At 38.7% G+C, this 18,208-nt stretch overlaps 1 protein-coding gene across 1 annotated transcript in view; it reads right to left on the bottom strand.

Annotated features, from left to right (window-relative positions):
- LOC131067521 (ubiquitin-like modifier-activating enzyme 5) overlaps positions 1 to 18,208 on the bottom strand; it is a 166,568-nt gene that overhangs the window by 119,415 nt on the left and 28,945 nt on the right. The window contains exons 6-7 of the mRNA XM_058002553.2: positions 10,927 to 11,082; positions 10,662 to 10,698 (exon numbers count right to left, since the gene is read on the bottom strand). Of these exons, the coding sequence (XP_057858536.2) occupies positions 10,662 to 10,698; positions 10,927 to 11,082 (193 nt within the window). The remainder of the gene's footprint in view (positions 1 to 10,661; positions 10,699 to 10,926; positions 11,083 to 18,208) is intronic.

The following is an 18,208-nucleotide window of genomic DNA, read 5'->3' as shown; positions in this document are numbered from 1 at the left end:
TCCTCCCCCAAATTGCTTGTCCTCAAGCAACCTCAACTCCGGATGCTGTAAAATTTGCTCACTCTCCCATGTCACATCCTCTACTGGCAGATCCTTCCATTTCACCAGATACTCCCTAATAAACCTCCTCAACCTCCTCTCTCGGTTTACAATAATGACCTCAAGGACAAGAATCAATTTCACCCCCTCATCAAGGGGTGGTAACAATATTCAAGGAACAACATTGTGCCCAATCGCCTTCTTGAGGCAAGACACGTGGAAGACATTATGTATCCGACTCTCCGTAGGCAACTCTAACTCATAAGCCACCTCACCAATACGCTTGATGATCCTCAACAGTCCATAATGACATGGCTTAAATTTATCTGCTCCACTCTTCCTGAGAGTGGACTATTGATAAGGCTGTAGCATAAGGTATACCATATCACCAACCTCAAATGAACGCTCAACCCTGTGCTGATAGACATACTGTTTCTACTGATTTTGTGCCTTCTAAATGTTTTCCTTCAAGGACCTCATCATATCCTGGTTGTCCTACAATAGGTCCTTGTCACTAGGTACTCGGCTATCTCAAAATAGCAAATCCAAGAAGTTAGGTGCATCATACCCATGAAGGTATCCCTCCACCCACTTATTGCCAATCTCCATCTGTCCATCAGTCTAGGGGTGGTAACCACTGCTCGAGGTGAGCTCAGTGCCACTGAATCTAAACAACTCCCGCCAAAAGTGACTCATGAACCTGTTGTCCCTATCACCAACAATACTCCTCAGCAACTCATGAAATCCAAATACCTCCCTAAAGAAAAACTCGGCCACTTGCACTACTATAAATGTAGTGGTGATCGGAAAAAATTGTGCAAACTTCATAAGTCGGACCACAACATAAATGCAATCTCTCCCTTGGGCTTTAGGTAAGCCCGTGATAAAATCCATCGAGATGCACTCCCACTTCCTACTAGGAATAAGTAGGGGCTACTATAAACCTGCAGGAAAAGTGTGCTCCTATTTATTTTGTTCGCAGGTAGGACACTCACGCACATATCTAAGGACCTCTAACTTGAGCCCCTTCCACGTGAAGCTGTCCCCTATCTACCGATAGGTCTTAAAATAGCCGAAGTGTCCTACCATAGGTGCATCATGGAAGGCTCTCAATATCTGCCTCTTCAAATCCTCCCTTCATAAATGATGAGATCATTTACAACCGTGTATCTATTATTCTGTACTATCCCATCAATAATGCATGTGGCCCATGTGTCCTTAGAATACTCTGCAATAATCAACCCACACCAATCATGTACAACCTCCCCAATAGACCACAAACGAGGTCTCCTAGATAGGGCATCAGCAACAATGTTCTTCTTTCCCTTCATATATGCAATGTTGAAATCATATACCTGGACCTTACCCATTCTTGTTGACAATCATTGAGGTCCTGCTGACTACGGAAATGTTTTAGGCTATTGTGGTCTGTCTTAACTACAAATTTACTCCCTACCAAGTACTGCCTAAACTTAGCCAATACATGCATGATGGCTAACATCTCCTTGTCATATATGTTGTAAGTTGTAACTCTTCTTTGGCCCCCTCAATTTCTAATTGTCAAACGCTATAGGGTGCTTGTTTTGCATCAACACTGGACCAAATCCCTCTCCTAAAGTTCTTGTCCAAATGAAGCCCCCCTTCTTCGTCAAATTTGTGACAGGTGCTGCCCACTACGAGAACCCCTTGATAAAGCGCCTATAAAAACCACAAAGCCCAAATAATCCCTTTAGTTGGGTGAGATTTTTGGGCAGAGGCTAATCAACAATAACCTGGATCTTATCTGGATCAACCCTTTCCTCTAAGCTGATAATGTGCCCCAAGTAGAGTAACTCCATCATCCCAAACTCACAATTGACCTCCTTGGCATACAAGGACTCCTCCAAAATACCCAGTACCTCATCTAGGTGTCTCAAATGCTCCTCCCAAGTCCGACCGAATACCAAAATGTCATCGAAGAATATCTAAACAATCTTCCTCAATTGATGTTGGAAGACCCTATTCATGCAAGATTGGAATGTAGCTGGGGTGTTGGTTAACCCAAGGGGCATAACCAAGAACTCGAAGTGTCCACAATGGCATTTGAAAGCTGTCTTCTTCACATCCTCCTCCCTCATTCGTATCCGATGATAACCAAATCTCAATCTATCTTGGACAAGTAACAAGCTCCATGCAATTCATCGATCAACTCATCAATACAAGGTATGGGGTTGTTTTCTAAAGTTTTACAATGTCCAAATATGGACTCAAATACTGAAAATACAAAAGTATATCAGAATGAGAACCTCAAAACAACACCAATTTGTATTACTCAAAAAAATATTCACTTTAATAAAAAGAATCACCTCAATCCAAGGTCATATGTGGAAGTCATAGCCATTTAAAGTTGCAAAAAATGAGGACTCTCCTTCAAATCTGATGAGAAAATTGGATTTCTAAAAAAATAAGATCATTTGATAAAAAATGGATCACACCATTGCAAAGAGCACGAAATTCTGCTCCAAATCAAAAAAAATTGAGCTTGAAAACGCCACCATATGACTGAGAATGAGTTGTCCGAAGATCAGGGTCAAAATACAAAACTCCATTGGTGAGGGGTCAAGTTTGGAAAACAAAACCTCCTCTGCCAAATTTAGCAAAGCCCTGCTAAATTTGGAGACACACCAACTTTGGACAACTTTCAGCTAAATTTGCAAAGCCAGCTGTTTTTTCATTTTGCCAATTAGTTTATAACTTTGCCAAAATTGGACCAACTGCCACTAAATCTAGAGAACCACCAAGTGTTGTTGTGATTGCAAAAAACTTTATCTCTTCGCCAAATTAGCTCAACCCCAAAATAACCTCTAAATTTGGCATAGGCATCAAAAGGGGGCACACAAGCCGAGGTCGAAGAGCTGGTCAAAATTGTAGATCACCGGTACTTTGTATTAGAAAACTTAACAATAAAAATATTTGTTTATAGGCCACAAGGGCCAATTAACAGGATCCCACTGAGGGTTATCCTTCACGCAGGCCTTCAAGGGCACGGGCAACGCGCAGTCCAAGGGGGCTTGGGGCCCAATGGTGGGTACCCCACATACCTCCGCAAGACCGGTGGCAAGCAAGAGGCCTGCAAAGTATGTACTACGCAAGTGCTCTTTGATTTTAGTTTGCTTTTTTATTTTTCAATCTTTTCAAAAAAATTGTTTTCAATTCACTTTTTAAAATAATTTAAATAAAAATTGCATTTTGAATAATATAATTTTTTATTACACAGAAAATATTTGATTAAAAAAATATATTTTCCATAATATACTATGCAAGTGGGCCATAGGCTCACTTGCTAAAACAATTTTGCCTCAAATTTCATTTTCTCCAAAATTGACGAATTGATACTCGATTTTAACGTTTTTGGACCTTCTAGACATGATGGTGCAGTCCGTTTGGCCTCAAAACGACCCAAAAAATCAGCTACCCTCCAAATTTGGCTTTGACACCTTTGCTTCAAACCTTCATAGAATTTGCATCCGATGTCCAATCTAGACGAAACAAAAGGCAATTCTGACTTTCTCGGCTGCTCTAAACTCAATGGTGAGCTCAGATTGCCTCTAGGAAGCTCCCAAAATGCCTGCAATGAAAAGCAAGAGGCTGGAACCCCCCAAAAAAAAAAATTGGATTTCCTTCCAGCGTTTCTGATTCTTTGAGACATCACTGGATGCAAGAGATCATACTTTGCTTTCAAGAACAAAATGACTCTAGATTCCTTAATAAGTTGCTATCCCACAACTCACAACTAGCTTTGATACCATGTTGGATTTAGTTGTGAAGCCACCCAAGATCAATATGATAGAAAGAAAGCGAGACTAAATCAAGAAATGAACAATACTCAGCACTCCCTTAGCACTGAACTAGGCTTATAATCAACTGAGCTAGTGATCTCTTAGCATAGTGAAAGGTGAGGGTTATTTATGTAAGAAAATATGGGCGTATAAATCCAAGAGGAATAATAACTCCCGATGGCCCAAAATAGGTGGGATTTTTACCTACTTGGTAAATGCCAAAAATATGATTATGTCAACTCGGGTAAAGACAAACAAATGGTTATGGGGAGGCAGCAAATAAATCCAAAGGAGGATGTGACATCCAACTACCCAAAGGTGGGTGTGAGTGACACGTGATTGAAGGATTGTGCCACATGTTCTCACCCTAACCATTTTAATATAACCTAAGCAAGCTTAATAATTTGTGTAGGAAAAATAAATATATCTTCACATGAGAAAAATAAAAAACCTACACTAAAAAAAGTATATCATCAGCAATATTATTATAAAGGTGCCAAGATAATAATGGCATTTAAATTAATTTAAATTAAATTATTGACAGCAATTAGTAAAGAAAAGATGTAACTTTTGCAAAGGGCAGCAATGTTGAAGGGGTGTGTCTCCTTCAAGAATAAAGATATAAAAGGGAGATGAAACTCAATTATGACACCCATACATGAAGGATCAACTAAATAGAAGAGAAGCAGCATTCTGAGATCTAAAATGGGTCCAAGAAAGGATCAAATCGAATAGAAAGAACATTTGATTGGAAATCAGAAAAATAGAAAATAAAAGGCAGATATCAACAAGGATCAGAATCATTATAAATAATCTGCATTCATCAGATCAGATTGGGAATATATATGAACAGCAATCAATAGCAGAATTCCGACTTCGATAGTATGCATGGGAATGTAAATATGTTTGATGTATATGTATAGTGGTCTGCAATAGGGGCTGCCATTATACATCTATATTCTTTAATATATCTTTAACCAAGATATTAATAAGTTTGTCAATCTATTATGTTTCTTAATTAATAAATATATCCATTCCTTGTCCCCACAAGCAATCATACATGGAATGGAATGAAATATGTTAGGGAGAGGCAATAGACCGGTTCCCTTGAATTAAGTAGGCCACCCCAAGTGATGGAATTGTCTTAGTTGTATGTTCCTGCCATTTGTGGGCCAAGGGGCGAATTGTCTTAGTTGGATGCTCCGAACAGTCTTCGGACGCCCTTTCGTGGTTATCCTTTTCAAATTCTACTATGGTTGGTCATGGGGAATAAGGAAGGATTTAGGTTCTAGTAGCAAATTTATTTATCATTTCATATGATGTTAATTGTTCATTAACTCTCAAGCTCAATAACTTTTAAATGAGTTAACTTTAACATGATGTTGGTAAAATGAATTGTATTGTTGGAATTCTTAATTTTGGTTAAAAATCGGTGTATCCCAATTTGGGGACATTACAATTGGTATCAGAGCATTAACCCTGCCAGCCTGCAAGACAAACCTACTTTAACTGAAATTAGGATTAACTATTCAGCCCTCTTCTTAAGTAAATAAAAAAATAAAATTGGGTGGGCCAACATTGCACTTTTATATGTGTGTGCCTTCTACATGTCCGCTTTGTGTTTAATGTGTTTTCAGCATGCTTACTCCATGTGTGTTTTATATGTGTGCCTTTCTCATGAATGTCTTGTGCTCTTAGCATGTGTGTTTTATATGTGTGCTTTTCTCATGTATGCCTTGTGTCTTATGTATGCTTCGTACCTTACGTGTATTTATATACTTGCTTCATGACTAACGTATTTTCAGCATGTTTACCCCTCGAGTAGCTTTCTCGTGTATGCTTTGTGTCTTGCTTCATGACTGATACTCCATGAGTACCTTTCTCATGTATGTTTGTGACTTGCATGTGTACTTCATGCCTTACGTGTATTTATGCATATGCTCCATGCCTTAATCTCTTTATGTGTATACTTCATGCCTTATGTGCATTTACTTCATGCCTTACATGTATTTATGTGATGCTTCATGCCTGACGTGTATTTTTCCAATGCTTCATGCCTTACATGTATTTATGTACATACTTCATGCCTTGCATATATTTATGTGTATGTCTTACATGCATCTTATGTGTATGCATCTATTTGTTTGCCTCATGCCCAGTGTGTTTTTAGCATGTTTACTCCATGCTTAACAATTTTGAAAATGCGAAATCAATCTAGACTCTATAAGAGCTTTCAAATACTGCCATGAAACCAGATCTTATCAAGAAAGTTAATAAGCACCTTTAGTGAACCCTCCATGGTAATCTGAATTAAAGTAAGACTATCTCATCCTACAGAATTGAAGAACACTGATAGCATTCCCATAACAGTTTTCTTCTCTGACCAACTCTGCCTGACAATGCACTCCTCATATCATCTCGATTACTAGTATCATAGCATACCACCAACTTCCTGTTCTTTCTTTTGGCATTAGAAATTCTCATGCATGACAACTTCTGGAGACATTTTTAAGTTTTTACACTCTTTAACTTCAGTTTTCTCATGACACAAACTTCAACAATCTTCAGCGAATTGTCACTCGCTCACATTACACATAGTAGGTACATCCTCTCCTGTTGATAAATATTTTACATTACTCCCAACTAAGGTAGTATGCATGAAGAGGTAATGGAAGTTCCTCATCTCCAATTGGAATCCATTATCTCAAACACACAGACCCCATGTATACTTTGGAACCACACACTTATGCCCTTGTGAAACCAAATTCTATGAATCAGGGCAAATGGACACAAACTTGTTTTCCAGATTACAGTCATCAATCAGCGGCCAGACAAAATTTGCATCCACTAATATTAGGTGCTGTTAACCAGCCTAAAGAATTCAACACCTTTTAATTTCACTAATGATGTAGAGCAATGCATATCTGTGTGCATAGCTCACAGCTGATTAGCAGTCTTGACATAACCATTTAGGCAATGTTTCAATCTGAAGTAACCATTAAAATGGATAATCAGCTCCATCTCCTTCCATGAGTTCAAAGCTGATCTGTTAATTCCTGGAATTGATATTTCCTAAAGGAATGTTGAAGTCGGGGATACCATAAACCAATTACACCAAACAAACGTCAAGTTTATAACCCACAAGCCAAAATAGACAAGATGACTGACGTATTTGAATGGTTCAGACCTTAAGGTGACAGTCAAACAACAATGAACAAAATAACTGCTAAGAGTGATCCATGTCACTAGGCTATGTTGTAAAACAATGATCAAATGCACAAACTAGAGTTCATCAAAGTAAGTTAACTTCTTCATGCAGTTTGGCATCACACAAGATACTTATATTAGGTACCGGGCAGCACTAACAACACCTACATTACCTCCACTCCTATATTTCGTTATTAATGAAAACTGAATATCATTTAAATTGCTCGGCATGTCATCCAAGTGCATCTCAGTTGAAGTCTATCACAAATAAAATTATCATCAATGTGAGCAAAGATCAGAAATAAACCTTCACCATAGATAGCAGACTTGAAGACAAAGTTGTTCAATAAGAATTAGCAACAAATACCTAGTTAATGAAATTCTCCACCTCATTAAAGAGATTCAAAACTTAATAGATTGTTTATGGAGGATAAAGCAAAGTCTAAGGGCATGCCAATGCCAATAGAGTTTACACAATCTTCTATAACACCCGTGGTTGCTAGTGGTGATGATTCTACAAGAGGAAAGAGGATTACTACTAGCAATGAGTGGCAGGAGACGATTGTAGACATGTTCAATGTGCAATCACAAGAAATAACAAAGCCTTCCATTGCCAGATTTTTCTTTACAAATGACATCCCATTTCATGTGGCACATTCTTCCTATTTCAAAATGTTCAAACTTTAAAGATGCCATTTCTATTGATCCCTCATTTAACCCCCTTGGAGAATGTGAACTATGCACTAACCTCCTTGATAAATAATACTCTAAGGTGAATTTGGTAATGGTAGATGAAACAAACATGATTGAGGATAGGCTGCTCAATTACCATGGATGGGTTAATTGATAGTAGACATCAGTCATGCATCAACATCATAGACAAATGTGCAGCTAACTCTTATTTTCTAAGAGTTGTTGATTGTTTAAGGAAGCACAAGGATGCGAACTTCCAAATTTTAGGTTTTGGATGAGATCATAAAGGAGTTTGGGGCCTCAAGCGTTTACAAGTGCTCACTGATTCAGCACGTGTATGCAAATTAGCTAGCATGAACATGCAGGGTGATCACAAGGATGTCTTTTTGACTCAATGTTATGTTCATGCATTGAATGACATTCAAAAAATAAATTAGGTGAAGAAAGTAGTGATAGAAGGTAGAGATTTTCATTTGCAACCACCAAACCTCAATTGCTCCCTTCAAGAATTTTTAAGGAATTCCTCGAACCTGTGGAGACTAGATATGCCAAGTACTTCATTTGTTCAAGAGGATGCTTCAAGTGCAGGAGCCTCTACAATTGATGATGGTTAATCCAAAGGTGTAATGACTTTATGCGAGCATTGATCAGGGAAAGGCTATGAAGAAAAAGATCCTTGATAATGGTTGATGGTCCATTATTAGGTAAGACAATTCTAATTTTATTATTAAATTACTAATTAATTAAAGTTTTAAAGTTGATAATCTTGATTAATTTTTCATTGGCATTCACTTTGTCATTTGAGTCTTAGAATCTTAACTTTTTGAAATTTTTGTTTGCAAAATATGTTTGCTCCTTCATCTCACTTGTTGTAGATGTCATTAGACATGTTGATATGGACCCTCTAGTATTGGAGAGATTTGTGACACATTTGACAATATCCTTGGGAAAACAAAGCAAACAATTCATATAAGGGTTTCTTAATTCGAGATTATATGAGGAGCAAATTAGGCTCATTGTGACACAGTGGTGGAACACTATGAACACCTAGCTTCATATTGTAATTTTTGCTCTAAATGCCAAACAATAAACATCAAGGATTAGGAGATTGCCCCCTAACTATGAAGAACTGAAAGAAGGATTAACAAAGGCTCTTTGTAAGATGTATTCAGTTGACAAAACAAATTAAATCTCAACACTTTATCTTTTTTTGTTAATCTTTGCAGTCCAACATTCAGCAAACCAAAGACAAGGAAAACCCCATTGGATGGTGGAAATGGCATGGCAAGTAAGCACCAAAGTTGAGGATGCTTGCCATTAACCTCCATTCATAGGTTGTCTATTCCTCTACTACGAAAAACAATTGGTCCACATATGACTTCATACACTGTATCAAGAGGTGCAACATTGCCTCTCAACAAGCTGAAAAGTTGGTTATCATGCATGGTTCATTGAGACTTCAAAACTGATAAACTCGCAAGTATCAACAAACTTTAACTTTACATTGGAATGTATTGTAAGGATGCCACACAAATTCATGGTCTAAATTTGACTTAGGTGAAATGAGGAGGCATACTAGCAATAGATCTTAGATGGGCTATGTTTTGTCACTTTGTACTTATAGCCTTTAGGCCTTTTCATTTTGTTGTTTTGTGTGTGTGGGTGTGTGGATTGGTGGGTGTGCATGTGTGTGCGTGGGTGTGCCCGTGCGTGTGTGCAAATTAGTAAGGAAAACTCAAACTCAAATGATTATGCATTGAAAGTCTCATGTGAATTCTCAATTCAGCTCTAATGTTTCATAAAGTATGGTTCTATAATGTGTATGGCAGATGCGTTATATGTGAATAATTGAAAAAAAATTATTTTAATTTTCCCTTTTTCTAAATGCCATTCCCTTAGAAAAGGTGTCCCATCCTCTTAAAAAGGTCTCCAATCCCTTTCTGCACCAGAAATACACCCCTTGTTTCCTGCTCTCCCCATCCAGGGAACTTGGTGTAAAATAGATTTTTATCTTGGTGAGTCACAAAGAGCGGTCAGAAATGCACTTACACATCATGTTGTAGATCACAAAAAAGATATTGAGGAAAACTGGTTATTCAGGTCGCATCAATAGATAACCAAATGTAATCTCAGAAAGAAACAGAAAAAATATAAGGAGATTTTCCAAAACTCTTAGTGTTTTGTCCAAGGGTTTGAGCTTAATTAGTTAAAATCTAGGGTTTTCATTGTGGAGACCCAAGTTCAAAGACATCTAAAGTGGAATTCTGAGTTGTGTCTCTTGGTCTTCAATAGTTGGCTTCTAATGTGGATGTGGTTTCTAAATAAAGTGGATTTCTAAGTAGTGATTCTTGGTCCTTCGTAGGTGATTTCAAGTGTGTCTATTTGTATTGAGCTTGTATTGGTCTCATGTTGATGCTCGTATGAGCAGAATATTTGTAAACAATATGCAATATTAAAAAATCCTCGTGTGTTCTAAAGACTAACTTAACAAGAAGAGTGCAAATCAAACATGCCATATTGATAATGTGAAATTCATCACACTGGTTTACAAATACCACATCAAATTGCAATATTTTTGTGATAAAAAATCCTGCCAGTACATGTATTTAGGTTGCATCACCAGATAGCCAAACATTCTTAGGAAGAAAACAGGAAAACAATACAAGCAGATTTTCCAAAACACTAAAGTGGATTCTAAAGACAATCTTAACATGGAATAAATGTGTCATACTGATTATGTCAAATTCCTCACACTGACTTGAAGGCCCACAATTGCCACATCCCATTGTCAAATTATTATTAAAAATATAGCATGTTTAATAAGATCCAGTCAACAATTAAAAATCGGCTGTTCATAGGAAAAGAACAGTGGAAAATTACAAGCCGATTTTCTAAAATGCTTACCTGATTCCATCCATGTTTGGTTTAGTTCATTGCAAGCCTGTATGATGTGACGATGAAACATAAGAGTTTTACCAAGATATAAAATCCTAAATACTCTAGAACACCATATGCATCCAATACAATGAGAAATTCAAGATTGTGCAAGAAAACTTCATTTCTGAATGCTTCTTGCAAATGCCGATGATAATTCTAAGACCACAGAACAGGTACCTGAATAATTAGATTGATTTAAACTCCACTAATAATGATCAGAACTAAGAATTACCTGGTTCACAACCATGCGAGCCTCATAGTTATCCACGCAGCTTAAAACCAAATCAACTCCACTCTGTCTGCTTGTGGAGGACTTAAATACTTGGTTTGTCAAACTCTCCATAAATTTTTCAAAACCTTTGACAGTGGTGATATTTAAAGTATAGCTCTGCAAACAAGAAAATAAAAATGCAGTACACTAGTTATCCATAGAAAGCTTGATACAGTTGACATAAAATGTGTTACTAAATAATAGTCAATAGCCTGAACAGCAAAGCTTATCCTCCTTTTTCCATGAAGCTGGACCTATAGAAGGATCTGAAATGTTGAGACGATAAACTTCCTATGCAATACACATCACAGAACATTGCAAATAAGACAAACTGAAAACCAGAAGATAGAAGTGTTCAAGATAAATGATATTTCCATAATCATTCTAAAGTATAGGACCACTTAATTTGACGGAAGTTTCAAAGAACTAGACATTTTGGTTTAAATTTGGCACCATCCTATTCCAAAATAGGCTTCTTCTGTTATGAGAACACATGCACACATCTTTCTATTCACAATGCTAATATTCAATTTGTAGCTCTAGACTGCAAATGAGGTTAGCAGAAAAAGCATAGTTCCATGGAGTTTCCTAATGGAGGAATGGCAAGGGGGGTGACAAAAGAGCAGTGGTTGGGGGACAATGCTAATATACATGTGTCATATAGTACTTTGAAAAAAAGTTATAAAAAAGATATATAAGAATTACAAATGAAACTTTGACAAATAACTAAAACTTAAATACTACTAAACTTTGAAATGAACATTAACAATTTAAAATTGAACAATGAAAATGACAATTCAAAATTTATATTATATGATTACAATTAGCATGTTTCAAAATAACAAAATGGAGTGAAGTGAGGCCTCTAATTGTTCCCAAAGTCCTCATCACTAGAACTACTAGAAGTGGTTTCCACATGGTCAAGGTCCTCCAAGATAATCCCAACCAGCCATGCCTATGTAACTGTACCATCCTCATCAATTTGTGCTGGCTCCTATGGCTCTACATCCCACTCCGCTGCTGGACTCTCTTCAAGTGTCTTGCAGTCGATGAGATGCAACGCACTATGTATAGCCACAAGTTTCTCTGCTTTCCTAGAGGTAAGCTTGTTCCTCTTAAGAGAGTGGATGAAGCTATAAGTACACCAGTTCCTCTCAGCAGCAAAAGAGCTAGAAACCTGAGATAGCAATCAAATGGCTGTAGTGGTAATCAAAGAATTCAGTCCATGAGGATTCCATGACAAAATTGGGTCCTCTTGTGCCATAGTTGCCCTATCCATCTTGGCCTCCTCGAAATATCCCCTAAAAGTGGCAAATTCTGTCCACACAATACAAATGATGTTGACCTCTATAGGACCATACATCTTTTGGATGGCCCTCATGAACCCTACCTTCACTTCAACATCTTGTATGGGTGTAACTCTACCAGGCCTTTGCTTGTACCACTTGGGATTCAATGCATAGGCAATCATGTGCAAGGGAGTATTGAGCTTCTCCCATATCCAATGAATGATTGGGTAAATGACCTCATTGTAGAATGCTAGTGTGGGGTCCTTCTCTTGCACAACAGCCCTCATTGGTCTAGCATACAATCAATGCACTCATACACCTCTCCAAGGTTATGTTCATTGACAATACCCATGTCTAATAACTTGGAAAACTGGAGTAATGATGGAGACTATGTATTTTGCATCACCCCAAAAAACATCATTCTTCACTACTCCTTTACCCTCTTCCCTTGCTCTATCCTAGACTTGGGCCACTGATTCCATTCTACTATCATAACCAATAGTTGCAATGCCTTGTTGCAACTCAAGCATTTTCTCCAAGAAAATGAAATAGGATGCCTATCTACTCTCGGAAGATTTTAGGAATCGCTTCTTATTGAAGGTCCTAAATAGCGCACGTGAAGTGTTGTGGTTGCAAATAAACATTTGCACATCTCTAGCATAATTCACCACTACTTTGATCCAATCAATCTTTCCCATGTCCTTCACTGCATTATTCTTGGCATGCACACAACAAGGAGTCCACCAAATATGTATAAGCTGCCTCAAAAAATTCCTTGCATCTTTGCACACATGGGCTGCATTTGTCACTACATGGACTACATTTTGTGGCCCAACCTCCTGTTGATGTGTGTTTTATGCACATTCGAACTTAGAATAAAATACCAAAGTATTTCACCCTCTCTTGAACAAAATCACCTCAAATGCTAAATATCTAATCAACTAAGACGATTCCAAGGTTTCTACAGTCAGTTCTTGACATGTGGATAACTCAATGGCTTAATGTGATAATGCTATTTTCACTTGGGGACTTATGTAGCTGTTCAAATTGGAAGTTTTCATGGATTTGGAATTGGAATAGGTATGCCGATGGCTTAAGAAAAAAAAAAAAAGGACAAAAGGAATAGGGTTTAGGAATTCTATTCTAAGAATCTAAAGCCTAGAATGCAAAAAAAGGGTGAATGATTCAATGGAATCCTACTAGGCAAGGTCTCGCCATCAAATCGAACCATTTGACACAAGCTCAGTGCAATCACCTAAGGTATATTTCAAAGATGTTCAAATCATTACCATCAAACATTGATACCATTCAAGTTAATGCATAACAATGGACGTATAACAATTAAAGTTAAGTTCATAAAATTCCAGTTGACCATGCAAAACTAGCTTACAATCAGCAAGAAGCTAGTGGTATGGACTAAAATGGATTCCACACAAATGCATTCAACAAATTCCTTCATTCAATCTGAAATACTTGAAAGCAAATTCTAATCTAATTTGGAGGCAATGAGAACCACAAATGCATGCAACACTTAAACAAAAATCACCATTAATGGAACAATGACTTGTATTCAAATCTCCAACATATAATCGACAAATTTCAAATATCTCTCTTACAAATGAGAGGCAATGGGGTTTACATAGAGCCTCAAAAGAAATGAATGACCAAGATTTATTCAAAATCAAGGGCCAAGACCATGCCAACACAGCCCTAGAGTTGCCCTAATTAGGGTTTACATCAAAATGGAGCCACCAACATATGATCCAATGGGATAGCACCTAATCATCAAGTAGGGAATCTTCTAGAAGATTTTGGCCTGCATTCCTCTCTCTCACAGCATATTCCAAGAATCTAGCCTCTGCATCTAACTCCTCCATGTTAATGCTAGGCAAAGTATCCTACTGCACATCAATCACATCCAACGCATCGAAACAAGCATCTAAAGAGTTCTCCCAATGTAGCATAAGCTTCCGTGAATTATGGACATGAATCAGCAAGGAAACCAAATCGTCTATCTGATTCTTTTTCAAAGAATCCAACTGACTGAAGTACATGAACGTCATCTTATCTCTCAATTCTTCTAAGTGTAGACCGCTGGCAAGACTAACATCTACTCCCAATAATTCCTTAATAGATGTAAGGATCCTCAACTGTATCTCCTAAATCGATCCTTCCATCTCTGCACAACCATTCCCCTTCGTCTATTTCCTTGGTTGGTATTATTGGTAACTATTTCATTCCCCTTCGTCTTGGATTCTCAATTGTATTCTTCTTACGTTTAGGAGCTTGGCTCTCCTCATCTGCATGAATCCTCAAATCACTAACTGTCCTCTGATCATCTTCAAGAGAGTATTCCACCTATTTTATCTTCATATGTGAAGACAATGCCTATATCTATCAATCAATTCATCTGTTTGTCTATCCATTCTCTAAAGAGATCCATGACGTCTCTCGTAAGCACGTTCAAATCTGACACTTCCTGCTCTGACCAACTAGGCAATAGGATAGATTTCTTCATTTCATTTTCATACTACAGATGAGTCTCATAAAATCTACGGACATCCTGGACCACATTCTTCTCTTCACTGCTTGTTCGTCCATCAGGTTAGCCCAATAATCTTCAATGCCCATCTTGTGTATGAGTCTGTCTCCTTTGATCCTTTCAACATTCTTATGTGGATCAAATCTGTCTCTTTTCTTATATGTTCCAAGGCGATAGAATGCAAGCTCATTAATCACTGTACTAGCCGTAGCGATCGAATTGGCATACCTCCAAAATCTTTCCTATGGCAATAGGAAAACTCATTCATGTTCTATGCTTCTCCTTCTGGATGAAATCAAATTCTAGAAGCTGTCTCACCACCTCAAGTAGGATCTTTTGTCTGGAGGATACCTAGGAAGCCTATATGGTTCAAATCTAAATCCCTGAATCCTTAGGTATGTGAAAGTGGGAAATTGTATGTACCATGATTGATATTGTTCAATCAATTTCGTCGCCTCCTTGGACAACCTCTTGTGGCTTCCGCCCTGCAACATTCTTGTAATATACATAGTGAATGCATCATTCACCCTTAATCTTCAACTCTATGCATGTCCAATTGTGGATAACATTCATAACTCTTGTATTGTCCTTGTCCATTCCCAACTTCACCTCTGCATATCAATCCTTTGTATGTGACAAATCTTGCAAGTATATACACAAGGTAGTGTTGGTGTCTGTTTTATCATCTACCAAACATTAGGATAGGATACCCGAAGGTATTCTATCCTCTCCTGAAAAATCACTACTGATTCCAAGGTCTATATGTGCGAACAAGCGACTTTAGTGGAATAGCTTCTTGGGTAGTGTATGCTGAAATTTTCAAGGGGGACTTACGTTTAACAAGTATTCTTGAACTGCTGGACTTAGATGGTTTTAGCAATTTTTAGGCTCTTCTTCTTTTTTGGAGATTTTCTGGGATTTAGACTTTCAAAAGAAAGGGAAAAAGAGATAGGGTTCAGGAAGGCTAATCTAATCCTACAAATTCTGGAGACGGTATCAACTGGGTGCTCTCGAGAAACCAAACCTTGCTTCACCACACTAGGGACAACTACACAAGGTCGGTGCAATCTTCAACGGGTTGTGCTTATGATCGAGATGTTGGGATGCACAGGGGATGGGCTCAGACTAACTTTGCACGGTGAGATGGAAATCATCCATACACCAAAAGTATGAGCGGAAATACACCATCAATTGATACTTATCAAATCCTTCATTCAAATTAACAACAATGAAAGCAAATCTAAGTTAATTTTAACTAAGTGTTGAGGCAATTGAAACCATGCAAATCATTCAAATAATAGAGATTACAAAGCAGCGCACATGCAATATATTATCTGGAAATGACCTTAAGCAACAATACATCAAAAACCTCACCCTTTTCAAATGAGGGGAGGCAATCTTATATAGTTTCTCAAAAATAACTGAATGGCCAAGATCAAACAGTGATCAAGGGCCCAGATTGAAAGTCCTAAACCCTAATTAGGGTTTCCCGAAATATTATTAGTTCAAGCAAATGAAAGAGTGACAAGTGGCACAGCTGCTAATTTTACTGAGGTGAGTGGCCACTTTCCTCTTTCAGAGATTCAACGTATCTGGACACCACGAGCTTGACATCCTCTATGGTGATACTTGGCAAACCGCCAATTTGGAAATCGACGAGATCCACATCGTCGGCGCACGTAGCAAGGATGCCTTCCCACTCCACTGCCTGGGTGAGGAAGTTGTTATCGATGGAGAGGAAGTTTGCAATCTTAGACAGATCACCTTTGTCAATCATCCCTGAATCTCGGAAGAAGCTTGTCTGAATCCTGGCACTCAGGTTCTTTGCTTGTAAATGCTTCTCCCTTAGGCTTTCCTTCTGCCAGATCTTTGACGCCACCCGGAATACCTTGCCCAGGATCTCTCTAACCCTTGCCTCTGTCTCAAAACACTTGGTCTCGGATTTCTTCAGGACTTCAATCCGAGTGACCAGAGCATAGTACCACGTGCCAAAGTCATACCTATCTCCTGTCTGTATGATGCCTGCATCCACTAAGCTCTTCTTTGACATGCCTCGGATAACCTTTAGGTGAGGGAGTATTTCATTCTGAATTTCATCCACTTCTTCCCAATTGGATGATAGATCCTGGATACAATCAATCAACAAAGAAGTTGCCTCATGCGCTGATACTAAGTTTTCTACCAGGGTGTCAGCACGTATCACAGCATCTGAAATCCACTCCTTTTCTTGAGTGTGCGATCCCTTCATCTCATCATAGTCCTTCATTGATCCCTGCTGAAGAGGCTATGGTGGAGTAGCTGGGACTTCATGGTCGAGCGGGTTGGTAAGATGGAGAACATACTTCCTCCATTGCTGGTTCTCTTCTTCCACTTTCTTTCTCTTTTCTTTCTCATGAGCCAGCCTTGTCTTTAGAACATTACAGGAGTCGTCAAAATATTGGACTTCCTGGTCCTGGGTAGGCTTACCCATCTCTATGGTGGTGATCTTGTAGTCATCTGCGGTGACATTATCCCTAGTCTTCCCTTCTTTGGGCACTGCTATCTGGACTGTCCTGATTCCGGCACTGTCTCTCTGAATCAGGGAGAACTTCCTGGCTGGTTTGGGAGGTTTAGTTGCGGCGGGTTCATTCACCTTCTACAGGAATGCTGCGGTAGCCTCCTCGGTTGAGTGGACATCCTTGGGAACCTTGGCCTTTATCCTTGCTTTGAGCCAATCAGGAATGGTCGATTGTTCTACAGTGTTCCGATCAAACTCATCGTCTGCTTCTCCTGGGTTCGCTAGTATGCCATCCAAGAAAATTATAGGGGCTTCATCCTGCCTCCTGTCTGGAGTTCGGAAGACCTTCCCCACCACTTCCTCAACTGGCTGGGAAAGCACTCTTACTTCATCATCACTCACATAGATGTTCATCTCTTGTTCCCCAATTGTACTCTGATCAGGCGCAATGGAAGCAGCACTTAGGATGGAGTGACTTTCGTTGGATTCTCTTCTCTCAACTACAGCCCTTTTCCCTGTGCACTTTGTGGAGCTTCCACCCAACTCCTTTCTCTTTCGAGATCCAACGCTTTCCGGATTCCGAGCATCACCGGCGGAGGTACAAGGGTGGATGGACAGAGTATCGTCCACTCCCATTAATTCATAAGTTAGAACCATACCTTTGGCCTTCAACTGTTTTGTCTTTTCAGATGCCCACCACCTTGAGTATTCAACCACTGACCTCATGAGGTCTGCTAGATCTGATTTTTCTCCCTCTGTCCAATCTATCAAGACTAAAGGTTCATTCTTCATCTTCTCAAAACCCGGCTGCTGAAGTTCTAGGCTTTCTTCCACTTGATCGGCAACTTTGAACACCTTCGTTGCTCTCACCATACTTAGAGGAATTCTTGACCAGAACCTCTTCCGGATCTCGAA

This window comes from Cryptomeria japonica, chromosome 10 (genome assembly GCF_030272615.1).
Source record: "Cryptomeria japonica chromosome 10, Sugi_1.0, whole genome shotgun sequence".
Lineage (NCBI taxonomy): Eukaryota > Viridiplantae > Streptophyta > Pinopsida > Cupressales > Cupressaceae > Cryptomeria > Cryptomeria japonica.
This window is presented reverse-complemented; position numbering and strand designations above follow the sequence as displayed.